This window comes from Blennius ocellaris (assembly GCF_963422515.1).
Source record: "Blennius ocellaris genome assembly, chromosome: 14".
Lineage (NCBI taxonomy): Eukaryota > Metazoa > Chordata > Actinopteri > Blenniiformes > Blenniidae > Blennius > Blennius ocellaris.
Genome location: NC_137663.1, coordinates 7280264 through 7306762, shown reverse-complemented (window position 1 = coordinate 7306762; position 26499 = coordinate 7280264). Strand labels below are relative to the sequence as shown.

The following is a 26499-nucleotide window of genomic DNA, read 5'->3' as shown; positions in this document are numbered from 1 at the left end:
CAGGCCTAGTAGTATTGCCGCCGGGACTCTCCTCATCCGCTTTCAAAAAATTGGAAATTGGCACATTTAGACGCCAAAATGAGCGGCGGGAGGTTCCTGTGTGCGGTGGCTCACACCGGAATGGTAAGATTCTCGCGACGGATCCCGTGTCATCCGGTGTTTTCCCCGTGATTTTTTGTTGTTTGATGCACATAGCCTGCATCTGTCGGGTGAGGGAAGCCTGTGTGTGTGTGTGTGTGTCCGTGTCACTGCGCGCGCGCGTGTGTGTGTTTGTGTGTGAACTTGTGGGTCTTCGTCTCTGCGCGCTTTGTGGCGTTTGCGTGTTAATGTCTGGTGCAAAAGAAAAAAAACCATTGAACCTCGGACGGGCGACACACTGACACCACACACATGCAGCTTGCACACACCTACACACACACACGCGCGTACACGCGGACGCACGCGCAGTCATGCACACGTGCGCGCGCACACAGCCGGGTCCATTTTATCTCCCGTCCGCGGCGCCGGTGAGTTAAAAAAAAAAAAAAAAAAAAAAACGTGCGCTGGATTTCGACATGACGCGCTGTTTGTGGCTTTATTGACGGGATCCACGCGCGTGCGTGCGGCCGTGTGCGGGTTTTAAGGACTGACCTTATCCCCGCTTGATGTCATTTTCGTCTTATCGCGATAACATTCCTGAAAGGGGTTTTTTCTTTTTTTTTCTTTTTTTTTTTTCACGGATTGGCTGCGGCGTTTGCGCAGAATCTTCTTCCCGTTCTAAGAGAAATGTCACATTAGGTCGATCCGCTCTTCGTCTGTGAGTGTTTACGTTTTTATTCTGACAGGATGGGGAGGCAGGATGTTTTGTCTCTGCAGGCTGATGTCGAGATGATGCTTCTTCATCTGCCACTTCCATCAATACCTGGGAGTTTAAGTTTATTCAGGCTGCAGCGATTCTTTGGGGTTTGATCTATTCAAATCCAGATTGTGGGTAGACATTTAATTAGACATAGTGTTATTAGCTAACAGGGGGTTGTCAATCTGAATGGTCACATATGTATGTTATTGTATGACGTATGCTTCTCCTCCTAATGCTCGATGTCTGTGTTTTGTGTTCCAGGGAGGAATCATGCCAGCATGAGTGGGCCCTACACAGGCCGTGGCAGGGAGACGCAACAGTTCAGCTGCCCTTTGACCCCCGGCCGTGACCTCTCCGCCCACTCCTGCCCACCCAGACGACATGATCACAGGACGGGCCTGACCATGTCGGCCGCCGCCTCCTCCCTCAAGCATGCGTCGGTGTATGGCTTCGCACAAAGGGACCGCACCGCCTCGCCCGCGTCCGCCTCGTCTTCCTCGGCCTACAGTCCCCTGCGCCGGCTGCAGCACCTCACCACCATGGTCAGCCAGCCCGACCTGGTGCTGCCCGTGATGGAGCCGGAGGCCGGCTGGGAGTGGGGGGCTCATAAAAAGGAGAAGGTGGTGGAGAGGGACTCCTGGGACGACTACTCCAGCGTGGCGGGCGCCGGCAGAGAGGAGAGCTTTGGTAACGCCACCGCTGGACCGAAGCAACCTGAAGTCCAGACTGGAAGTAGGAGCACGGCGGCGGGCGCAGCCACCAGCTGCGACTCTGCGGCGTCGGAGAAGAAGGCGGAGGGCTGTTTCTCGGGCCCGCCGAGCCCGGCCTTCTCTCTGGACAGCAACAGCCCCTTCGCCAACGGCCTCCTCCACTTCGAGTCGTCTTTGTTTGAGGATGACGACAACGACGAGGAGCAGGGGCCCACGTCGGCAGCCGCCGGCACGCAGGACAAGCCGGAGAAGGCGGCGGACGCCGCTCAGTCCGCTCCGGGAGATTTAACCTCGGACTCCAAGGACGCGGCGGCGGCGGTGGCGTCGGCGGCGTCGTCGTCGTCGGCCAAAGTGGTGACGCGGTCGCAGTCGTCGGGTCAACGCAGGAGATACTGGGACGGCTGGGAGGACGAGTGGGAGAGCGACGCCGAGCTCTTCCTGTTCGAGGAGGCTTTCTTAAGGCACACAGTGGCAAGTTTTACCCTCACTGCCTCCACCTCGCTGCACAAAACTCACTCGCTCATTCATTTGCTCCGATAACTGATATCGAGCCGAATGCTAACGAAACCTTTTCACACACAAACACGCCGACGTTGAACACTTCACTGTCGCTGACCTGTCGCCACAAAACGCTGGCCTCTTTAGACGCGACCGCTCTGAATAGTCGTCAACGTTGAATTAGTGTCACACTGAACTCAGGCCCCGGTTTACAGGTTTACAAGTTGACTCCAGGTCAAGTTGTTTCACATTTCTTTTTCTCCACTTAATCTACACGAGTGTTGCTCTCTACCTTGTGATATCACCTATTACTATCTTCTTACAAACAGAAAGCCTCACTTCCAAATTTGGATCGTCTGTATTTGTTTATCCTGGCAATTTACTTAAAAATCACTCATTAACACCTTAACTGTCACAGCGTTTGATGAAATGAGGATTTTAATGTCAGAGGGAGAGAAAAGGCATCGAGATCTCCAGAGGTACAAAAAAGTCTGAGGTTGAGAACAACGAAACCAGAGGAGATGCTGGTGGAGTGGTAAGCGCTCTCTCCTCACATTGTGAAGGACCCCGGTTTGATTCCAGGCTGTGGGGCTTGTTGCTGTGGAGCTAGCATGTTCTCCCTGGTTTAGACTTTGATCGTGTCCTCTGGCAAAGACATTCTCCAATAGAACACAAAACGTTCTTTGCGTTTTGGGTGTCGGCACAACAACAATGCCTGGTGCCACTGAAAATGCAACTTTTCGAAAACACTCCGACTCCGTCTCCATGTAGACAGCTGCTACTGCACATGCACACCACAGCCACAGTACACAATTTGTCTGCGGGTTGTTGGACAACAACCACAATGTTGAGTGTCATGACTTCCGGTCCATATTCTCCTGGGACTTGGTGGTTTTATTTTGACAGTCACGGTAATAACAATCCAACGTGTTTGTCTGTCCATACGTTCTTCCATTGTTGATGATATTGATGGCGTATTGTTCTCTCGTATGTGTGGTTACATTACAAAAACAACCACCGGCTTGAACTCGTGGCCCCGCAGGTGAACGACGTCGTTTTCAATGTTTCTGCCGTTTCCACGGAAACGGACATCGTTTTCAATACACTGTCGCGTAAACTTAAAGCTTTTCTGAAACGAAAACGCAAAAAAAAAAAAAACCCCTGATGCGTTTTCATTTGTCACTTAAACAGGACCTGAAGCATCTCTGTTTTGTTCCATACGAAGAAGCACTTTTGTCTGAATCACGTGTTTTATTCAGGCGGCGGTGGCCTCGAGGTTAGAGAAGTCGACTTTGTGTGTTTGAATCCCAGAGCTGGTGTGTCACCACTGTGGATCCCTGAGCGTGACCCTTGACCCCCCCGCCAGCTGCCCGGAGCGCCGTCATGGGGCTGCACCTCTAAATCCTACAAATAGAATTTGGTCAATGTGGCTTTTGAGATACCCGACATCTTCACAGCCCATAGATTCAATAAGTTAGCCGCAAAAAAGAAAAAAATGACCTCAATAAATGAAAAGCTTCATTGAAGTGTTGTCGGTGTCGGAGTGGTTTTCCAGAGCTCATCTCAACGCAGCAAAGGAAAAATGTAGTTGAATTGTTCACTGGTGTCGTCGCCACAATTTGTCAAATGATATTTAAATACAAACGAATGGATAAAACCAAATAAAATCTTTCGTTCATTCGCTCATCTGTTTTCACTCCCCACATTATTCGGCTGTAAAAACAAGAAAAGTCCCGGCTCCTCCAGTGCGCGGGAGTTCAGTGAAATAGTAACAGCCTTTCCATCATCAACAACCACTTTGGGCAAATACTGAAGCGAACAGTGCGGTCGGTGAGACGGCAGCTCTGTAACTCTTCAACCAGCCAGCGTCGGTTCGCTCGTTACTCATTTATTGAAACTTCCATTTCACCAGGACAAACCCTGTTGAGACCGGATGCAGATCAACAGCAGAACAGTTCAAACTCAACAATCCAACTTTGTCGCCCGTCCACGCGAGTGTCCTCGTTCCCCCATTGTTGATGTTTGTAGCACATTGTTCTCTCCTCGCAAGTGTGTGGAGTTTCATTACAAAAACCAACAGCAGCACTGACTCCCAGTCTGGCATACTAATTAGTCCGATGCGTTTTCACCTGAAACTTCGTCGTGTAAACGGGGACCTAAGTTGTCATTTGTGAGATTAGAATAAATGTGTGTTCAGTGTGGACTTGAAGTAATGTTTATTTCTTGATCAAACTTACATTTCGAGATTAAAAAGCCGTGAAATAGAGAAGTGGGTGACGAGTGTAAGGTAATGAATTCACCTTCGGAATGAGGGACTCTACATTTGATAATTATCCACTTTTCTCTGGCGTCCAAATAATATTTGACTCATTTTTTAACGATGAGAATTTGAATTGTTGCATAAAGTGAGAAAATGTGGCGTGGAAGTGTGTTTAAAGTGGAAAGCATGGACTTATGTTGGGCCAAACTGGTGGCAATGAAGTCAAACCAAGCATTGTTTTATTTTTTAATAACTAACCTGTCAACATTGAAAAAGGCCCCGGTCAGTGTTGCGTCATCGGTCTGGGCCCTGCTGCATGCCAGCCATAACTCCGGCCTGCTCGTGTTCCCCGGCTCGTCTTTTCAACACACTCGGACATATTGAGCCGTCTGGTGACTCAAGGTGGCGACGTGTTTCCACTGTCTTGGGGGTTTGAAGTCATCCAAGAGCCAAAAAGCCGAGCAGAGACCAGTGTTGGTCGGCAACTGAAACTTCTGATCCTTTTGGTCTTATTTTGTGTTTGCTTGAGTTAATTTCCCCAGCTTTGGTAGCTAACATGGACTTGTGTGTGTGTGTGTGTGTGTGTGTGTGTGTGTCTTGATTGTTGGTGTTGTCAGCAGCAGACGAGCCTGAAGAAGAAATCTTTACCGCCTGTGAAGTTCGTGGAGGGTGAACTAGTTTGGGCAAAGTTCAACCGGAGACCGTGGTGGCCCTGCGAGGTGATCGTTGACCCCGTGCAGGGAATCTATCACCGGGTGAAAGGTGGGCCTCAAACGCCGTCGAATGGATCACTTTTAATTGTGTTAAATGTATGAATCCACTATTACGTGATCGCCAGGTTGAAGAATTATCAATATCATTGTATAAGTTCCTTATTATTTTAAAGCAGGTTTATGAGATTTTATCTAAAGACAAAGACCAAACGTGGAAACAATTTGGAAAAATCTCGATTACTATTATTATTATTATTCATTTATTTCAGACATATATACACAAAATCCAGATACACTTTAAACGTTAAAACTTGTATATATGTATATGATACTCCCGTAGAGACCAGATTAAATGTGATTGGTCGGAAACACTTTACAAGGATTTTTGAAGAGATGAGGCTGTTTTGTTTTTTTTGCTGAAGATTGACTTGCACGTAATCTGTCTCTTGAATCTTGAAAGCTTTCTTAGTTAAGTTCAGACTTTGGGAGTAACCCAAAACAAAGTGATTAGAGATTATATTTTTGCTATTTCCAATATGAAAATAGGAAGGAGTTCAACTCAAAGTCTACCAATAAATCATCAATCAACCCCCGACAGAGGACAATGTCAGCTATGAATGAAGTACACAGTCACGACTGAAACGGCCATAATGAATCACATCAACCCATGAGGCACAGCGCTTCCCCTGAAGCGTTCATGTTCTCATAGAAAACGTTCCTCTGAAGGTGTCTGCAGACATTTGTAAGTTGCTCATCTTGCCCTTGACCCAGTGAATGAACTCTTGGTCGCAACCGGAGAGAATTTTCAAGTTTCAAGTTTCAAAGGCAACATTGCTTCCCAGATTGATTCCGAGTCGATTGTATCAGATGCGTCCTACGTGGCTGAGACGTGTGTTTCACTGTCGCCTCAGAGCCCAGCGACCGGCCCTGCCGACTCTACTACGTCAAGACCTTCGGGGAGCCGGAGGAGGTCGTCTGGGTGGAGGAGAAGTCAACTCACACGTTCCACGGAGGATTCGAGTTCGAGCAGCTCCTCCTGCTGCACAGGAGAGGGAAGCAAAGGCAGCAGAGCAACAAATACACTGTAATCGCACTTTTATAAATAACGAGACAATATTTGGATGTCACAATGAAGAGTCGGTGTGAATCCTCATCCGTTGTGTGAGCAGAAAGAGGGCGTTCATACTTCACTTCAGAGGCCCCATGGAGCAGATGTCAGTGATGTCACCTGACACCTAAAAACAGTAAAGGCGGCTTGTTCCAGATTTCATCAACCAATCAGGCTGAATTGCAACCCACCCCTCTAGTTCAGCAGTTACCTGAATCTGGAGGTGCAAGGAGGGGAAGGGTTTAAACGTTTACAAGCAATTTCCATTGAATGCCAAATTTTCTTAAATGTTCTTTCTGGTAAGATGAACATGTTTTGCCGTTGGATCAAAAGAAGAAGAAAAAAAGTTTATAGAAAATGTATTTTTCAGTTCATGGGGTATGTGAATAGAAGTGCAGATATTTTGGTGAAGGGGAAAGAAAAAACAGAAGGTGTAATGATAATCCAATTGAACCTCTTTAGTAAAAATGAAAACGCATAACAGCTGTGAAGCTTGAAGGTCAACTTCAAAAGTATAAAAATGAGACAATGGATGAAGATGAATGCATAAGGCTGCTTACAATCTCCATCATCATCAATGTGTACATTATGAATCCATCTTGCATGCAATGCATTGATGAAAGCCCAAAATGGTTACCATATTTGTATTTGCCTGTTGCTTTCAGGCTTCAGTCAGTTTTCATGCCAAATTTATGTGGAATATTATCCATAATTTTGACTCCTATCAAACTATGTTCTTTATTATGACAGAAAGTTTCCATATAAAAGTAGGATATTAAGAATCCGGAATTAAGCTGGTTTTTTCTCCGTTTCTATAGATTGCCAAGCGTTTCCAGGAATCTTGGAAATACAGCGTGGAAGAAGCTGAATCTGTTTTGGCAGCCAAATTGGCCTCTACGCTGACGGCGACCACAGAGGACGCCTTCACAAACCGTTTAACTCCGGGAGAAGAAAACACAACACAGTCGACATTTCCTGGTTCCACCTCACCTGAATCCACCCTTCCAGAGTCGTCAAACTTAACAAACGGATCTATCTCTTCCCAAGTAACTTCAACCCCAATTGCATCTCCAGGAAAGCAAAGCACTTTAAAGAAATCTTCCGGCAAGAAAAAGCTGAGTAAAACAACAAAGGACGTGAGCAGTACAGCGTCTCAAAAAAAGCTACACAGTAGGCCTGGCCAATCGGACAGAGACAATGGAGAATGTCCGTACTCTGATCTGGACTCGGTCCCGAAGATATTGTGTCCTAAAGCACTTGAACGTCAGCAGAAGACATCTCCAACGCAGCCTTCTGTCACTGTCACCAAAGAGGTGAAGAAGCAGCCTGAGATTCAAAGCGGTCTTTGGTTTAGTAAATCTGGCAAAGACCGGCGACCGAAAACAACCAGTCCGATGCCAGACCGGTCCCTCTTTAGTAAAGTCCCCTGTAAGAAGAAGAACTCACCTGTTGTTAGTAAGAAAGCATTAGTTCCTGGCAGCTCGTCGACGTCCTTTTCTTCTAGTAGCGTAAGCAGTGACCAGCCAGGTTTGCTGAACAAGTGTAAAGACGATGAAACCAATCTGGCACATGAACCATTGGGCCACGTGAAGTGTAAAAGCACAGCAGCTTCAAGCAGACCTCTTGGTACGAACGGCGATCCTCTTGAGCAGAAGTCTCCTGTCTCAGTTGAGACTGAATGGTCAATGAGTGCACAGACAGACAGTGACTCGACAGACACTCTTACTGGTCCGTCGTCTGGTCAGTTGAGCACCACAACGGCTAAGAAAACCTCGGAGGCAAACATAAAATCTAGTGTAAACCACCAATCCAAGAGTGTCAAGAGCACCAGTCCAACAAAACATTTGGACACAGTAGCCCCAAAAGAAGTTCAAACGACTGACAAGATTTTGGACCAAGAAACAGAGTGCAAGAAGACTCCAGTGCCCAATTTACCAACAGAAGCTGCTGACTCATTGTCAAGGCTTGAGAAGCAAAACCTTCTGGTGTCCACATGTCGCCAGCCCTTTGTGAAGCTAATACGCAAAGAAATAAATGATAAGACGTTCCTAAACCACTGTGTGACTATTCGCCCCACTGACAAACCTGAATTTGTATGGAAGGAAAAAACACCAGAAAGTATTGAGACCAAAACATTCTTGAAACAATCAGTCACTTTGGAAAACAAACAAACAAAACAAGACAACAAAACAAGATCCCCCATCATTCAGATAGTCAGGCCAGAATCCATAAAGGTTTCAGTCAAGAAACTGAAAGGATTTAGTGGGTCTGGTTTGTTTCATGTACCATCTGAACTCTCACTTAAAGATGATGTATGTGTTGCCGAAAGATCTGCAGGTGACAAGCGACAGCTTATAGGAAGCCGACAAGCAGACAAGACATCAGTTTCAGATGTGAGACCAAATGATGTGCCTCACAAATCTTCTCATCAAGTAGAACAGTCAGAAGGTAAAACAACTCCCGTTTGTAGTGAAACAAGCAAGTCTTCTGAGCCTTCGAAACAAAAACTCATATCCGAAGAAAAAGGTCCCATCAAAGCTCCCAGTAAAACTACTTCTGAGCCTTCACAGCCAACTAGTGGTACCTCTTGTACGATTGCTCGGCCTTTAAAACCGTCATCGAGTACTTCTTGTAGGAGTGACCAGCCTTCACAACCAGGTTCTAGTACATCCTGTACAACCACTCAGCCCTCAAAGTCGCACAAAAACTCATCATATAAATATAAGAATGACCTCGCCCCCGAAGGGGTGGCATCTGACAAATTCAAGAGGATTCCTCGCAAATCGAAGCAGATTCCAGATGAAGATGAGAGAGTTCTGCAGGAGCAACGAAACGAAGATCTTCCATCTGAAGAGCTGTTGTCTGACAAATCCAAGAAGATTCTTCACAAATCAAAGCAAGTTCAAGATGAATTTGACAAAGTACAGCAGGAGCAGCCACACAAAATATCGACGGGTTTAAAAGGTCTTGGATCTGAGAGTCTGGCGTCTGACAAATCCAAGAAAATTTCTCACAAATCGAGGCATTGTCCAGATGAAGTTGAAAAGGTGTTGCAGGCTCCGGATGATGTACAGCAGGAGCAGCCACACAAAATATCTCTAGGTAGGAAAGATTTTGGATCTGAGAGGCTGGCGTCTGAAAGATCCAAGAAAATTCATCACAACTCAAGGCAGGCTCCAGATGAAGTACAGCAGGAGCAGCCACACAAACTATCGATGTGTTTAAAAGATCTTGGATCTGAGAGGCTGGCATCTGACAAATCCAAGAAAATTTCTCACAAATCAAGGCATTGTCCAGATGAAGTTGAAAAGGTTTTGCAGGCTCCGGATGATGTACAACAGGAGCAGCCACACAAAATATCTATAGGTAGGAAAGATCTTGGATCTGAGAGGCTGGCATCTGACAAATCCAAGAAAATTCATCACAAATCGAAGCATTGTCCAGACGAAGTTGAGAAGGTTTTGCAGGAGCAGCCACACAAAAACTCAACATGTAGGATGGATTCTACACCTGAGGGTCTCGCGACAGACAAATCGAAGAAAATTCATCACAAATCAAGGCGGGCTCCGGATGAAATCGAGACTGTCCGACCAGAGCAGCCATGCAAAATTCCAACGTGTAGGAAAGATCTCCCACCCGAGGGTCTGTCACACAACAAATCCAAGAACATCCCTCACAAATCAAAACAGGTTCCAGATGAAATTGAAGTTCTGCAAGAGCCACCGCACAAAATGTTGATATGCAGGAAAGATCTCGCACTCGAGGCTCCTTCCCCAAACGAATCAAAGAGAATTCCTCACAAACCAAAGCAGGTTCCACATGAAGTAGAGGAAGTTCTGCTTGAGCAGCCACAGAAAAACTCAATATGTAGAAAAGACCTTGCACCCGGTGGTCTGTCCCCGAAGAAATCAAATGTGATTCTTCACAAATCGAAGCAGGTTCGAGATGAAAAGGAGAAAGTCGTGCAGGAGCAGCCACAAAACAACTCAATATGTATGAATGATCTTATACAAGGGAGTTCATTACCTATCAAATCCAAGAAGATTCCTCACAAATCGAAGCAGATTCCACATGACGTGGAGGAAGTTCTGCAGGAGCAGCCACACAAGAATTTAATATGCAGGAAAGATCTTGCACCCGATGGTCTGTCCACTAAGATTCCTCACAAATCAAAGCAGATTCCAGATGAAGTGGAGGAAGTTCTGCAGGTGCAGCCACACAAGAACTCAATATGCAGGAAAGATCTTCCACCCAAAGGTCTGTCACCAAACAAATCCTATAAGATTCCTCACACGTCGAAGCAGTACGCTGATGAAGTGGAGAAAGTCCTGGAGGAGTGGCCAAACAAGAACTCATTATGTAGGAAAGATCTTGCACCGGAGAGTCCATTGCCCATCAAATCCAAGAAGATTCCTCACAAATCGAAGCAGATTCCAGTTGAAGTGGAGGAAGTTCTGCAGGAGCAGCCACACAAGAACTCGATATGCAGGAAAGATCTTGCACCCAAAGTCCTGTCACCTAACACCTCCGAATCCAAGATTCTTCACACATCGAGGCCGTGTTCAGATGAAATTGAGAAAGTCCTGCAAGAGCACTCAGACAAGAACTCAATATCAAGGATAAAGATGATTCCTCACAAATCCATCCAAATTGCAGGTGAAGTGGAGGAAGTCCGGCAGGAGCAGCCAGACAAAAACTGTTTATTTAGGCAAGATCTTGCACCCAAGGGTTTGTCACTTAGCAAATCCATTAAGGTTCCTCACAAATCAAAGCACGTTGCAGATGAAGTGGAGATCGTCCTACAGGAGCAGCCAGAAAAAAACTGTAGGAAAGATTTTGCACATGAGGCTTCATTGCCGAGCAAATCCAAGACAATTCCTCACAAATTGAAGCAGGTTGCAGATGAAGTGGAAGAAGTCCTGCAGGACCAGCCCGGCAAAAACTCATTATGGCAGAACAATCTTGCAGCCCAGAGTCTGGTGCCAAACCAGCCCATAAATATTCCTCACACATCGAAGCAGGTTCCGGATGAAGTGGAAGAAGTCCCGCAGGAGCAGCCTGCTCACCTCCCAGCCAGCAACCGGCTTATGACCAGAGCGTTGAAGGCCATGCATGATGCCGAGCAGAAGAAGCGTGAAAAATCCCAAAGAGAGTCTGAACACAAACAACTCTCAGATTCCTTCAGAGAAGCTCAGGAGCTCGTGTTGAATCCTGGTGCCAAACTGAAGTTATGCGCTAAAATAAAATCCCCAAAATCTCATGACACCAGCAATGGTGAGTGTGATGATCGGGAGTCTTTTTCCAGCAGTAGCACCTCCCCTGTGGTGGTTTCTGTTTCAAACGACTTTGACACTGATGTTAAAAGTGAAGATGGAGACCTCTCCATATCCTCAACTCCACCAATGGACTTCATACCACTTACTTCCCGAATGAACGCAAATAAGCAACATCATTCCTCAAATGTGCGGAACACAGCTTCACCCTCTTCACCTTTTTCTTTCATGGATGCCCTTAAAAAAGTGGACGAGATCTCCTTTCAGTCTCTGACAAATGAGACTGACGGTAAGCCCATTTCTTTCAAGCCAGACGCGAATTATAAGTTCAGCACTTTTCTCATGATGCTAAAGGACTTGCATGACACCAGAGATCGAGATGGTACCCCCTTGGAGCTGGACATTGGGCCACCAAGTGCACATGTAAAAGATGAGCCCCTCGTGATGCCGGGGGAGGCTGCACCAGCAGTAAGCGATCTGCAAAACATTTACGTCTGTAGAAATGCAGATTCAAGTTCAAACAAAATCGTTTTCTCACGCCAGGACAGTGGCACAAGCCGAATGTTCAAAAGACCATATCACAGGAGGGGCAGCTCCGCAGGGCTGAAAAGAAAAGCAAACTGCAAAGTGCCTTGTCGTCCCGCGAGATCTGGACCTGGTTTCCCAGGACTAGGTCCGTCACCAGGATCGTCGTCCTTGACAACAATGGACTCGCGACTCGATTGTTTGTTCCAGAGCAGCAGCAGTTGGGAGAGGCGGGCTGGAGGGGGCGAAGGGCCTGTTAGGGCAGCGCAGGGCGAGGACGATCAGTGGAGCAGAGTGAAGGAGGATCTACAGAACATGGTGCCTTTAGAACGGGCGCAACACGACACCACGCTGCGCATGGAGCAGCTCAATGGCCTCGATGCAGACCAGACCAACGCAAGCTTGACGTACAGCGCTGGAGAAGGTGACAATGCTGCAGCAGGTAGGAGAAGAACAAACCCCTGATGCACCATCTCACTCCATACCGCTTTAATCTACATATTATTGCAAAAAGAGACTGATCTAATACTGTACAGATTAAATATGAAAGCTTTATAAGAGTATCATCAGCATAGAAGAGAATTCTTCCATAAGGTTTATATTCAATGATAATAATGCCTGGATCTGGGACTGACTGACCATTGTAGGAAATTCTTCATATCGTTAAGAACATTATCAGTCTAACCCCTGAAAACTGAAGAAGGTTTTGCAGATACACTTGTATCCGTTACTACTTTTACAGGCTACTGTAAAACCAGCACTATCAATAAATCGGTCGACCAGTCAATGAAAATTCATTTCTGTCGGGCTTAACAAAACATATAGTTGGGTAAAGTGCTGTATATCGATAAAACAGCATGCATGCAAAGAAACTGAATAGCAGGACTAAAAATGGACTAAAGGTAAAGCGGTACAGTACATAAAAATACAAATAATTTAGTCTTACAGATTGTAGACATCTTGCTGTTTTGTCCTAAATGGCATGTAACATTTTGTCAGATTGAATTAAGAGGCCAAACCATCGTCTTGCCAGTTTCTACTAAGCGCATACATCAAAAGAAAGTTTAATATTCCACATCCGCCTGCGAAATAACCTAAATTATCCTGTTGGGTCAAACACTGGAGTAAAACGTTGCGTAAATTGTTTCCACATCTTTCTCAGCACACAAAAGAATTAGGAAACCCAGCAAGAGGCTGATTGAGTGGACTGAAGAGTACGACCAGCTCTTCTCTACAAGGAAGAAAACCAAAAAGCCTCTCCAGTCAATTGGAAAGGTAAAAATCCTACAAAGTAAGCTCTTTTGTAACTTAGTTTTTAAATGTTTTATGTGCACAATACGCGATTGGGCTGCCAGTATGTCACAGTTCCGCTCTGGCAAATGCTCACGCTGTTTGTTTCCTCAGGCCACTCAACCCATTACCTCCATGTCCGAAGCGGCCGAACCGACGGTGTTGGACCAGGACGCGCTCGACCACCCCTCCTTGAATTTGCTTCCTGAGATACAGACTCCGCCTCCTGAGGAAATCACAGCCATGACGCATTCGGTGCTGCAGATTACCAACACGGAGAACACGCCTCCGCAGGAGACCCCGGTGCTCTCAATAGACACGTTGACGCCTCCGCCCGAGGCCGAACCGTCACTGGCGGAAGGCAAAGACAACGGTGAGACGACTCCGCACATAAAGTGACATTTTCACTGCATTATGCACCGGAGGAGTTCACTAACAACAGAAAAATAGACATGTTTATCACGTACACGCTGCGCCACAACAAAGAAAAACTAAAGTTTCAATGTAAAGGTTACTCTGGCACTCAAGATGAAATTACACTTTATGTGGAATCTGAGCTAAAATGTGTTTGACACCCCTGGTTTGAGGTCAGATGGTCTTCAAACGTTATCAAACGATGGGATTTTGGCAAGCAGCCCAGCATTTCAGAGCAACATCTCAGTCCCCCTGAAACTATAACTCAACCATTATCATTCATATTGTATCATAGTACTTCAACCACTAGGATTCCGTTCTGCATCCTTGACCGATGCGGAACACAACCTCTGATCTGAGGCACAGCTACAGCCAGGCGCTAATCCCGGAGCTCAGAGTTCTGATGGTGAGAGAGAAACATTTCAACACGAGGAAATACAGACATGAAACGTGCTCAAGACACTGCAAACACACCAGGGTGTTCTGAGTTCACGACTCCGGCAGGATCTCGCTCTGCAGGTGAAATCTTTAAGCCTCAAGTCCAATAAAGTCCACTATGACTTTTATTGATATGAATCATATTTCATCAATAAACAAACCATCAAAACATACCCGGCAGTTCTGATATTGATTTAAAGCAATATGAGCTGGATTAGTTGCCACTTGGCTCCGTTGGATGTACAGAAAGGGTTTTGTGCAGAAGAGTGTTTTCGTCAAGGCTGAGAATGTTTAGATCATTGTATAAATTATAGTGACACAATTTGCTTTCTGAGAATCTCAAGCTGTCAAAATCAGACTGTGTGTGTCTGCAGAAGTAACTGCAGGATGTCCCAGCATCCAAAACCAGTCACACACTCGATCCGGAGCTGGTTTCACTTTCTCCGTGACGCGGTCTGCTTTCACAGCCATAAGGAGTGTGATGTGTGACTTGCAGAAGGAGCGCCCCTGCTGGAGAAGAAGCGCAAGAGAAAGCCCACTCAGAAGATCCTGGAGTACTGTCTGGAGGCCGAGGCGCCACCAGTGCCCAAGAAGAAGGTACGACATCGACCTCTTGAGTCACCGCTGACTACAACCTGATGATAATTCCACTGAGGAAGATTATCACGTTCAGTCTGAACTCAACATTTATTGGAAACTTGAAATAATCCCAGACTTACGGTGCTGGTTACAAAAATCTGGAGTTGACAAATGTTCAACATTAACACCCACCAACCACCGTAAGCCTTATTGAATAGAAAAATTTTAAGCCGAGCAGTAAAGGCAGGGACGGTGTCAGCCTCTTTTACTGAAACTGGTTCCACATGAGAGGAGCCGGAGAGCTGAAGGCTCTGCCTCCATTCTACTCTCCATTCTACCCAGGAGCCTCCAGTGAGCAGCACTCTGAGAACAGAGTGTTCTGCTGGGTAATAATTCTATTTTACTGTTTTAACAGCAAGCCAATGAAGAGAAGCCGATATTGGAGTGACGTGACCTCTTGAATCAATTGGAGACTTTAATTTATTTGGACAGCCTGATAATAGGGAGTTACAATAGTCTGGAGGTAACAAATGTGTGGATTCATTTTTCAGCATCACTCTAGGATCAAAGATTTTCCTACTTTTGGAAATATTACGTGAAAATAGCAGTCCTGCAGATTTGTTTAATGTGAGTTAAAGGATCAATCCTGGTCAAAGATAATTCCCAGGTTCCTCACAGTGGTACTGGAGGTCAAAGTGAAACCATCCAGTGTGACTATGTCTTCAGGTAATTTGTCTGTCAGATGTTTAGGTCCAAATAGAATAAGAGTTCAGAAACTTTTATTTTAAGGTTCTAGTTTAACAAGTTGATCAGTATCATCTGGTTTCACAGATACATTTGTGTATCGTCTGCATAACAATAACAGTTGATGAAGTGTTTCCTGATAATATTAACCACAGGAAGCATGTATAATGTGAAAAGTATGTGTCCTCATACAGAACCCTGTGGAACTCCATGTTCAACTTTAGTCAGCGCTGAAGAGTCATGAACATAAACAAAGTGAAACCTGTCTGATAAATATGATTGAAACCAGTTCAGTGCTGCACCTTTAAGCCCAATGATACGTTCCAGTTCCTGTAGTCGGGTGTGATGATCAATAGTATCAAATGCAGCACTGAGATAACAGGACCGACTTCCTTTTCCTTTTTTAAACCAGCAGTCAGACTTTGTGTCTTATGCTATCTTGCACCGTGAGAACTGTTATAACAAAGTTCAGAAATGTACATGATCCCACACAAACAGATTTACAAGATTGCGCAACAGAAATGTACACAAAAACACATTTTAACAAGATATTTTCTTTGACCCATGTTGTGGATTGAGGTTCTTAGGTCCTTATGATGGTCCATATAGCAACAATAACTTTCATTATATGACAATCGCAAACTGTTCTCTTACCATCAGTGAGTGAATGAATTAACTAACCTAGGAGTGTGAGTCTCACATGACGAAATCATATTCTCACGAGATGCACAGAGTCAAATATGTTTATTTTCCATCCGTCACATCAAGTTTCATGTCTTACACTAAAAAATGTTTACTTTATTATTAAAATTGAACATTTTGAACCCTTGAGGTATGTAATACTCACGCAGCAGCACCTCCACTGTTTTTGAAGTGAAACTATTAACATGAATTCTAATGAAAATGTGTCTTCTGGAAACCTTCTCACCACTTTGGCTTTTGAGTAAAACAGTGTTTTAGTGGGTTTTTTTTTTTTTTTTTTTTCATAAATGTAATAAACGTTTCTCTTTGTTTCAGGTCAAAACACTGAAGATCAGCTCACATCCTGGTTCTCTGTCCGGTCAGTTTATGAGTTGATAATGTGATCCATTATCATCCCTCTTCTCACTCTGCATGTTTACATTTCAGAAATAAACATGTAAATAGTTTAGTCGCGTCTAAAACGGAAGACCAGACCAATTGGAACTATTTTATTGCAAAACTGTTTAAAATATTTAAGTTAGGAGATATTAGCTGATAAAATGTTCTAAGACTGCAGAACAGCTGCTGCAATATTGAACTCCTGCAGGATTAACTATACTCTTGAAGCCTTCTTTTGTTTGTGCTTCAGTTTTTACTCATTACATTTTGAGAGGAAGCAGAGGGAAACATGCTTTCAGTGCATTCGAGGCATGAAATTGCAGCACGCACACTTTCTAGAATGCACCACAATCCCACAGCGATCACATCGCGTGTTTCATGTGTGGTAAGTGGCACTAACCTGTCCATCTCACTCTCAGATCCTACAACACTGTCTCTCAAACTGAAGACCAAACCACTTGTTTCCACCGCACCGCCGGAGCTTTCCTCCTCCACGCCCAAACAATCCGCTCCGATCGACCACAGCAGTCCTGTCCCGTCCGCACCGGAACCCAAGCCACCAGCAGTGGCGGCGGCGGCGCCCGTGGATGTCGACGTCCACCAACACGAGGCAGCTGAACACGAAGTGGTCAAAAAGGATGCAGCGGAGTCGTCGGTCAGCCAGCTTTACTTCTTCCACTCGTTCTCATGGTGTTGAGGCGTCGTCGTGATACTGAAATGAGTTTCTTCTCCCCCAGCACGACCCGCCCAGCCTGGACCACGGCTTCTCCTCGCTGAGGGACGAGCTGTCACTGTGTGACGACCCACTTTCACCCTGCAGGAAGATCATCGGGGATCGGGGAGGGCCGGCCTCCATGAAGGAGAACATTTGTCAGGTTCGTTTTCTCGCTTTGGTTTCGTGAGGGAAGTTTGTTAAAGGGGTTGTAATCTGCAAAATTTGCTTTTTAAAAGTTTTCTAACAGTAATAATCGTCCTCATACCAGGACCGACGCCCCAGAGGTGTAGAAAGTGTGTCCTCTCTCTCCCCGGCTTGTTCCAGGTTTTAAAAAGTGTGTTGCTCCAACCAGCCAATCAGAAATCAAACCCTATATAGTGTCATCGGGGGGTTTAGCCAATCACAATCAAGGTAGTCCCTCCCTTTGACTCCTCCCACAATCGGGCAGCTCTACTCTGGCACATGGCACCACGAGAGGAAGTATTTCCTCTTCCCAAGATGGGCGTGTGTGGGCGGAGCCAGTCCAGCTCACACAGACACAGCAGATTCTGAATGCAGCTCACCTGAACGAGACCATGTGAAAGTGTTAAAAGCTGGATAATATGACTCCTTTAATTAATTGTGAAGCTGCTCTCCTGTTTGGCAAGGTGTGTGTAATTAATACCTGATCAGCTGTGTTCTGATGGAGAGAGTATCTAGTTGCCTCTCGCTAAATATGTCGGTGATCGAATGACAAAGTAACACTGAACGAACCAAGAGTGCATTTTATTATTGAGCCTCCATTTTATCCTGTGAAACTGCTGATTATAAACGCTTCTTGTTTCAGTCTAGTTGTTGCAAATTTTGCTGGGTTTTTTTTTTTAGGTATTTAATTTCTCCCAGTAAGTGACTGCAATCACTAAATCAACTATGCCGAATTAGCGTTGGGGTTTGTGGTCCACGGCCCTCATGTTTGACACCCCTGACTCATGTACTGTTCAGCCTCGTCTGTGTTGTTGTGTGTGTCTATATTGTCTCTGATTGGGTCCGACTTTGAGTTGGACTCAAGTTGTCGACACCCGCAGCCTTTCTGCTCACGCTTTGTTTCCTCGATGTAATGTTGTAAGTCAGTACTGCATTTAAAAAGTTCATTTTTGTTCAACTTGGCTAACATTCAGACGAATGACATTTATTTATTCTTCATCAGGAGTTATTGTTATAAGAAGTAGACCTGCAAAATCCTTCATTTGAATTAGAAGATTTAGATTCTTATTTTTGGAAAATGGTGCCCACACACACACACACGCACACACACACACACACACACGCACACACACGACAGTCCCTGCTCTGATTATTGTGTCTGTGCGTCTCAGGTGTGTGAGAAGACGGGCGAGCTGCTGCTCTGCGAGGGTCAGTGTTGTGGAGCGTTCCACCTGCCCTGCATCTCGCTGGCCGAGGCGCCGAAGGGGAAGTTCGTCTGTCCCGAGTGCAAATCAGGTGCGTTGGTTCAGTCTGAATAGAGATTTGAGACATAGATTTTCGATTCGCACATTAAAACACCTCATGAGACACTCATGCGTGTGTTTTTTCTCCAGGTGTCCACACCTGTTTCGTGTGTAAAAAGCGCAGCGCCGACGTGCGACGCTGCATGATCCCGGTCTGCGGGAAGTTTTACCACGGCGAGTGCATCGCCAACTTCGCCCCGACGGCGCCGGTGAACCGCGGCTTCCGCTGCTCCATCCACGTCTGCCTCACCTGCTTCATCGCCAACCCCAACAGCTCGTCCATCTCCAAAGGTGAACGCGGCGAGTTCAAGGCTGCGCGTGGAGTCTGCCGCTCTCGTCGTCTTGACGTTTTGTGATTTTGAAAAAAAAAGAAATAAAAAAAAAAAACATTTCCCCGCAGGTCGTCTGGTACGATGCGTGCGCTGCCCCGTGGCCTACCACGCCAACGACCTCTGCATGGCAGCGGGCAGCGTCGTGCTCTCCAACAACAGCATCGTGTGTCCCAATCATTTCGCCCCCCGCCGCGGCGTCAAGAATCACGAGCACGTCAACGTCAGCTGGTGCTTCGTCTGCAGCGAAGGTACGAAATTCAGGAAACTCCGACGCAAACGGATCTTTCCTCTCACTTTTCTTTACGATGAACAACACAACTAAAGACAAGGTCATTTCTGGAGCACAGTTAATAAGCAATTGACCTAAATATTAATAGACTAATCTTTGATTGAGTTGATGAATGTAAATCTGTGATTGACTCTTTTTTTTAAGCTGAAAATTGGTGTTTTAAGACATTTTATAACTGAATTACTGCCAAGACTTGAAGTCATAAAGAAAATAAAAAGGTTTTCAAAAGGGCATAAGTCTAGGACACTTATCTATTAATGTGAATATCACATGTACCTCTCACTTAAGCCGAGCTGATTGAATGAACTCAAAGCGTCCAGAGGAGAATCGAAAGACTTCATTAACTCCTGACAGCGTTGCTCCAGACAGAACAAAATATTGAAGGTGCAGTTGAGGTGATGCAGTTCCTCCTCCCGCGCTGCAGGGGGCAGCCTGCTGTGCTGCGAGTCGTGTCCCGCTGCGTTCCACCGCGAGTGTCTGAACATCGAGATGCCCAAAGGCAGCTGGTTCTGCAACGACTGCAAGGCCGGGAAGAAGCCTCGCTACAAGGACATCCTGTGGGTGAAGGTGGGCCGCTACAGGTCAGTGAGCAGCCGGACCGTCGCAGGTTCTCAGGTGTTCACTCAAGACGGGGGGGGGCTTTTTGTTTGCTGGTTCTCATTCCTATTGCCTACTTTTTGAGGGGATTTCCCTCAAATTTGGCACTCATGATCACTGAGAGATTGATGCGGGTGAATCAAGTCACTACGAACCGCGACGATCACAAGCAAACTGCGCAAATGGAAAAGACAGTTACTTTTAAAAGTGTATTTTAACAGGTTCAGGCCCAGTTTACGCGACAAGATTTTCCAGTGGAAATGGAAAACTTTCGTCGCATTTGGATGTCGCTTTACACGGCAACGATACTTTTCTGCTACTACCTTAGCATACATGTCTGTAGTAGGCGCTTGTTCTGCACATGCTCAGTCGATGAACGATTGTTTCCTCCGACGTGTCACGACTTCTCGTCTATATTCTTTTGGAAACTAGCAGTTTTCTTGTTGACAGTCGCTGTAACAACAATCCAACTTGGTCGTCTGTCAAGCAACAGCACTGACTGGTGGACGGCAGGAAAACTTAAGTCATTTTCATAACATTGCCATGGAAACACAAACGTTTTCTTGAAACAAAAACGATGAATTTTCACTAAAAACAATACCGTGTTTACGGGGCTTCATTTCCGTTGCCACAAGGAGCAACTTGAGGTTCAGTTTGTCTTTCAGGAACACTTAAACAGACGTGAGAGGCTCCTAAACAAAACCGTCGGGGCTTTCAGCCTACTACTACTACTAATACTCTGAGGAATCATCTGATATAGCATATTGCTAAGTGTTTAGCATTGACTTGATAGCAAAAGGCCTAAGTTGCTTCGGTAACACGGGGATTCTTCGTCGCATATTTTACAAAGAGCCGTCTTCCCATTTCATGCTCTACTTACAACATGCCTCCATCTGTTCCTGTTGAAGGTGGTGGCCGGCGGAGGTCAGCCATCCCAAAACCATCCCGGAGAACATCCAGAGGATGAGGCACGACGTGGGAGAGTTCCCGGTCCACTTCTTCGGCTCCAACGACTACCTGTGGACGTACCAGGCCCGCGTCTTCCCGTACATGGACGTGGACGCCAACAGCAAGGAGAAGATGGGGAAAGGGGTCGACGCCACGTACAAGAAAGGTACAAAGATCCTTTTTTTTGTTTGTACTCATTAAAGCGGCCTCTGGGTGGTTTGTGCTCCACCTGATTGTGTGGCTCCCCTCAGCTCTGGAGGAGGCGGCTGTGCGGTTTCGTGAGCTGCAGGCCGAGAAGGAGCTCCGGCAGCTCCAGGAGGACAGAAAGAACGACAGGAAGCCGCCGCCGTACAAACACATCAAGGTCAGAGCCGAGCTCTGGCGTGTCTTTCTTCGTCGGAAAGCCGTTTCTGCACGAAGGCCAGACTTTGATCGCCCGCCGACGCTTTAACGACACGTTGCCTGAATGTGTCCCAAGATTCATTGAAATGCATCCAAACAAGCCAGATGGCTTCATGTAAACTGGAACATCTTACCTAAAGAGCTGCGGTGACCCTCCTATCTATTTATTTCAATGATTTTATTGCTACTTTAATACAACCACCTTAAATTACATCATATGAAACCCGATGATAAAGTCTCAGATTAAAACCAACGTAAATGCCGAGTGGGCTTCTTATTTCCGTGAGAATCAAAACAGCATTTTATGGGTACGTAAAGTAACTCCAACGTCAGCAGACCCTCATATCGAAGGAATGCAAGTTCAGTTTATGGCTGTTTTCCTTTTTAGCCCTTGTAGATACAGTGGTGTGAAAAAGTGTTTGCTCCCTTCCTGATTTCTTACTCTTTTGCATGTTTTCGACACTTAAATGTTACAGATCGTCAAAACAAATCCAAACATTAGTCGACGACAACGCAAGTAAACACAAAATGCAGTTTTTAAGTGAAGGGTTTTATTAATGAGGAAGACAAAAAAATCCAGAGCCACATGGTCCCGTGTGAAAAAAGGTGTTTGTACAAATTGTAATACAAATGAGCAGATTTATTTAAATACCTAATTACTGACAGACAAATTCTGTGACTTTGGACAGACGGACTGAGATACAGACTGATGTCGGCCTGATTCTGCCACTGGTTGGTTTTCTAACTATCTTTCAGAAACAACTCGGTGTGTAAAACCTGATGGTTGCTCTTCTGATATCCTGACTCTCCAGAAGGGGGTGCCACAAGGCTCTGTGTTAGGTCCCTTGCTGTTTAATATTCTTGTCAACGATTTTCCATTTTTATGCAGATGATACTGTCATTTATTGTTTTTGGGGGACAAGCTGCTGAGCAAGAAATAGAATACTAGAATAGAATAGCTCTTAGCCGTTGCTCACGGCTGCAGCAAGTGTTAATCGTAAACATGCCGTGTGCGTCCCTCCGACCCGTCCAGGTGAATCGGCCGATAGGGAAGGTTCAGATCTTCACGGCCGACCTGTCGGAGATCCCCCGCTGTAACTGCAAGGCCACCGACGAGAGTCCGTGCGGGATGGACTCCGAGTGCATCAACCGCATGCTGCTGTACGAGTGTCACCCGCAGGTACTGAAACACACACACACACACACACACACATCGTGATACTTTTTTCCGGTGATCAGGAAAAATTGTTTTGTTGTTTGTTTCTCGATTCCCCCTCCGACGGTGCATATAACAGTATTAACCCTCATGGATGTTTTGCACCAGTGCACCTTTTCTTGTGGAAATCCAAAGCTTTTGTATTTTTTCATAATCACTGTTGTCTTTTCATGTCGCCTAATTTGTTCGTTCCATGAATTTTTAAATGCATTTGTTACTTTCTTCTGCTCTGTGAGTTGATTCTGAATAGTGCATCACGCTTTATTATATATATCAACCTGAAAAGCATCAAATATTAATGCAAGTGCTTTATTTTTATCACATATTTTAAATACAACAGCATGTAAAGCCTGTGTAATAAGGTTTAAAATGGTTTTCCAGATGAGTACAGCACGCGTGGAAGCATAGTGCTCGGTTTGAATCGTCTCCTTTGCTGGTGTGAATCATTCAAAATGGCCGCCCTCCCTGTTCAGGTGTGCCCGGCGGGCGAGCGATGCCTCAACCAGGCGTTCACCAAGCGTCAGTACAGCCAGGTGGAGATCTTCAGGACGCTGTCTCGGGGCTGGGGCCTCCGCTGCGTCCACGACATCAAGAAGGTGACGGCGGGATGACGACGGCTGAGAACCTCGCTGCCTCGGGGACCAGCGCCTCAATGACGCCCTCTCGTTTTGTTTTGTTGTTCTTTTTTCTTTCTTTCAGGGCCACTTTGTGAGCGAGTATGTTGGCGAGGTGATCGATGAGGAGGAGTGCCGCTCGAGGATCCGGCACGCTCAGGAGCACGACATCTGCAACTTCTACATGCTGACTCTGGACAAGGTGCGGGGGAAGAGAGCGTTTCACTTCACGTCGTACAGATCGAGACTGATCGCAGTTCAAACAGACTCTCGGAGCCCTCTGTAGAGAAGCCGGTTTATCCATGTGTGTGTGTGTGTGTTTGCTTCCTGCAGGACCGGATCATTGACGCGGGGCCGAAGGGGAACGAGGCTCGCTTCATGAACCACTGCTGTCAACCCAACTGCGAGACCCAGAAGTGGACGGTGAGCGGCGACACCCGGGTGGGACTGTTCGCCCTCGTCGACGTCGCTGCAGGTGCTCCTCTCTCATTCCTTCGTTTCAGCAGCAGCTTCAAATAGAAAACACCCGTCAGAGGTGATACTTTTTCATATCAAGGCTGTGAGGAGCCAAGACAGGAGGAGGCGGGTGTGACAACGTCAAGATTCGAATGGCAACTTGCTATTTCTTTAATGTTCTTTCATAATAATGATCTAAAATAAAAAAATAGTAATGAAAATTTTTAAGTAATAACAAAACGCATGCAGTAAAGAACAAATCTACTCAAATAAATAAAATACTACCGAAAAGAAATTATCCTCTTTATACTTGATAAGTGATATAAAGCAAAGATAAGTTGAAAAGCTCTTTTTTAATAGCGACATTATAAAGTTTTTTTTTTACTTTTCTTGATTATCAAACCAAAAAACGTTTTTTTTCACATTACATTTTTATCTCAAATCAAAATACAATGAAAAAGTTCCTTTTTTCCCGTCATTTAAGTTCAACGTTCATGTATTTTGTATTGATTACACGTAAACTGAAATATTCATAGCCTTCTTTAGTTTATTATTTGTTCCTGTTGGTCAATATGTGTAAATGTAATCTTTCAAAAACTCAATTAAAAACTAAAAATAGAGCCTAAAATCAATGTAATTAGATTTTTAAAATGCTTGAAAGTTGGGTTTTCCTGTTAGAAGGGGAGAAATAACAGAAAACATTTGACTCATTCAATGATATTTAATAGTATAGCAAAATGAACACAAATCTTGTGAATTTATATGACGGGAAAACAAAAGAAACTAAGAAGACGGTTTCCCCGCTCATTTAAGAGCTTTATGTCTGAAACTCTCACACTTTGCCACTAAGTCGTGGCTCCGCCCCTCGTCGCCGCCCGTCTCATCAGTGTTTCCGCGTTGATCCCGTCAGGCACGGAGCTCACCTTCAACTACAACCTGGAGTGTTTGGGAAACGGGAAGACGGTGTGTAAGTGTGGAGCGCCGAACTGCAGCGGGTTCCTGGGGGTCCGGCCAAAGGTGAGGGCGCTGACCAAATCATGGCACTTCATTCAATATATTAAAAAAAAGAGAGAGAGAGAGAGGTAGACTCTAAATTCTCCCCGCTGCGACACAGAACAATCCCCCGTCCGAGGACAAAGGCCGCAAGCTGAAGAGGAGAGGCCACGGGAGGAGGAAGAAGAAGGTGGTGCTGACCAAAGAGCGAGAGGACGAGTGTTTCAGCTGCGGCGACGGCGGCCAGATGGTTTCCTGCAAGAGGCCCGGCTGTCCTAAAGTTTACCACGCGGACTGTCTGAACCTCACCAAGAGGCCTGCAGGTCGGTGGCTGCTCACTTTTGTTCTCCTCTCAGGTTGGCGCTGACGGGAGAAAAACCCGGCGGGCCGCACGCCGGAGCTGTGGCGTTGTGCCTCCGGCTTGATCGAGTGACGGGCTCCCTGTGTTGCAGGTCGCTGGGAGTGTCCCTGGCACCAGTGCGACATCTGCGGGAAGGAGGCGGCGTCGTTCTGCGAGATGTGCCCCAGCTCGTACTGCCTGCAGCACCGCGAGGGTCTGCTCTTCATCTCCAAGCTGGACGGCAAGCTGTCGTGCAGCGAGCACGACCCCTGCGGCCCGGACCCCCTGGAGCCGGGGGAGATCCGGGAGTACACGCCCCAGCCCAGGACGCTCCCCCCCGGCCTGGGCATGGCCGTCATCCCGCCCCCCGCCGCCTCCCAGCCCGACCCCGCCGTCGGGAAGGTCCAGGGCCCCGGCGCCGGGGCCTCCGAGTCGTTTCCAGCCTTCTCCATCCCGGTGCCGATAACCATCCCTGTCGCGGCCGCCGCCGCCGCCGCCACCGCCACCGCCACCGCCACCGCCGCCTCGCCTCCGCCTTCCAGCTCCGACCCACCCAGCAGCCCCCACGTCTTCGACCTCCCGCACTACTCGCCCATCTCCTCCTACGAGGAGGAGAGGGACGTGCTGGAGGAGGACGAGGAGGAGCTGCTGGCTGAGGAAGAGGAAGAGGGGGAGGAAGAGGAAGAGGAAGAGGAGGAGGAGGAGGAGGAGGACGAGGAGTTAGTGGAAGAGGAAGGCGAGCAGAAATCAGACGACATGGAGGAGGAGGAGGAAGAGGAGGAGGAGGACGACGATGAAGAGGAGGAGGTGGGCCTGGAATACCTGGAGCTCAAAGGCGAAGAGGAGGAGGACGAAGACGACGAGGAGGAAGAGGAAGACGACGAGGAGGAAGAGGAAGAGGAAGAGGAGTGACGCACAACAGACTTTCATTTACAGAAACAACGCTCGAGTCTCTACAGTGATGAACTATGTTTTCTTTCAAGGACGTCCGGGAGGATTTTTGGGACAAAACTAAAAAGTAGACAAACATAAACAAACTGTGACGTGTGTAAATAGAAATATAAACCACATCAATGCTGTATAGATTTATATAAACACTGACATTTCCCTCTTCGCGTTCACAGTTTCTTTATGCTCTCAGTCTAGTTTTGTCACAATAATCCCTCCTGGCCTTGTTACACTCTCCAAACCTGTAAACAGTTGTTTGTTTGTTTGTTTGTTTTTTCACTACTTCCACTTTGTTCTCGGTGCGTCGAGTCGACCTGTGAGTATCGGTGCAGTTACAGATGTTTGACGCAGTGCCGCCGGCGGACAGGACTTCCAATCCACCTGGGATTATGTTTACACCGGTACCAAAACGTCCCCCCGCGTGGGATTAACCAAGTCCCATCTCATCTGAGACGAGTCGCTGCGTCGGGAACCGCGAGGGGGAAAAAAACGATTAATTTAAAGCTGGATGAAGACGTCTGGATTCAACTGAACTCGATGAAAACCCACCTGACTGGAAGTGAGTCATCGTTTTAATAAGACAGCGTCATGTGGACAGCTCCCTCCACTAGATACTCAAACACTCCAGGATAACCCCCCCCCACCCCCACCCCCACCCCCTCCCATCAGCATTTGACTGACGGTGCTCTCTT

General features: G+C 46.4%; 1 protein-coding gene across 2 annotated transcripts; it reads left to right on the top strand.

Annotated features, from left to right (window-relative positions):
* Window positions 1-26466, top strand: nsd1b (nuclear receptor binding SET domain protein 1b). 2 transcript variants are annotated; one of them, XM_080509176.1, is made up of 24 exons: window positions 1-123; window positions 1100-2016; window positions 4927-5068; window positions 5931-6103; window positions 6946-12367; window positions 13088-13200; window positions 13330-13588; window positions 14564-14664; window positions 16408-16450; window positions 16890-17125; window positions 17208-17345; window positions 18541-18664; window positions 18763-18963; window positions 19073-19252; window positions 19718-19874; window positions 20799-21004; window positions 21090-21202; window positions 22274-22420; window positions 22930-23052; window positions 23156-23272; window positions 23404-23545; window positions 24437-24543; window positions 24641-24842; window positions 24972-26466. In XM_080509176.1, the coding sequence occupies exons 2-24, from the start codon at window positions 1117-1119 to the stop codon at window positions 25769-25771; spliced, it is 10146 nt and encodes a 3381-aa protein (XP_080365302.1). In that variant the 5' UTR covers window positions 1-123; window positions 1100-1116; the 3' UTR covers window positions 25772-26466. The 2 variants fall into 2 exon arrangements, with proteins under 2 accessions (XP_080365302.1, XP_080365301.1); XM_080509175.1 differs by having other exon boundaries at window positions 4924-5068.
* The last annotated feature ends 33 nt before the right edge of the window (window positions 26467-26499 follow it).

Excerpts from the sequence above, each read along its gene's own strand:
- nsd1b (XM_080509175.1), top strand. The coding sequence starts at position 1,117 with ATGAGTGGGCCCTACACAGGCCGTGGCAGGGAGACGCAACAGTTCAGC. Across the intron at positions 14,665-16,407 it reads CACCAGTGCCCAAGAAGAAG|GTCAAAACACTGAAGATCAG; the intron begins GTACGACATCGA and ends TCTTTGTTTCAG. Across the intron at positions 23,546-24,436 it reads CCTCGTCGACGTCGCTGCAG|GCACGGAGCTCACCTTCAAC; the intron begins GTGCTCCTCTCT and ends TGATCCCGTCAG.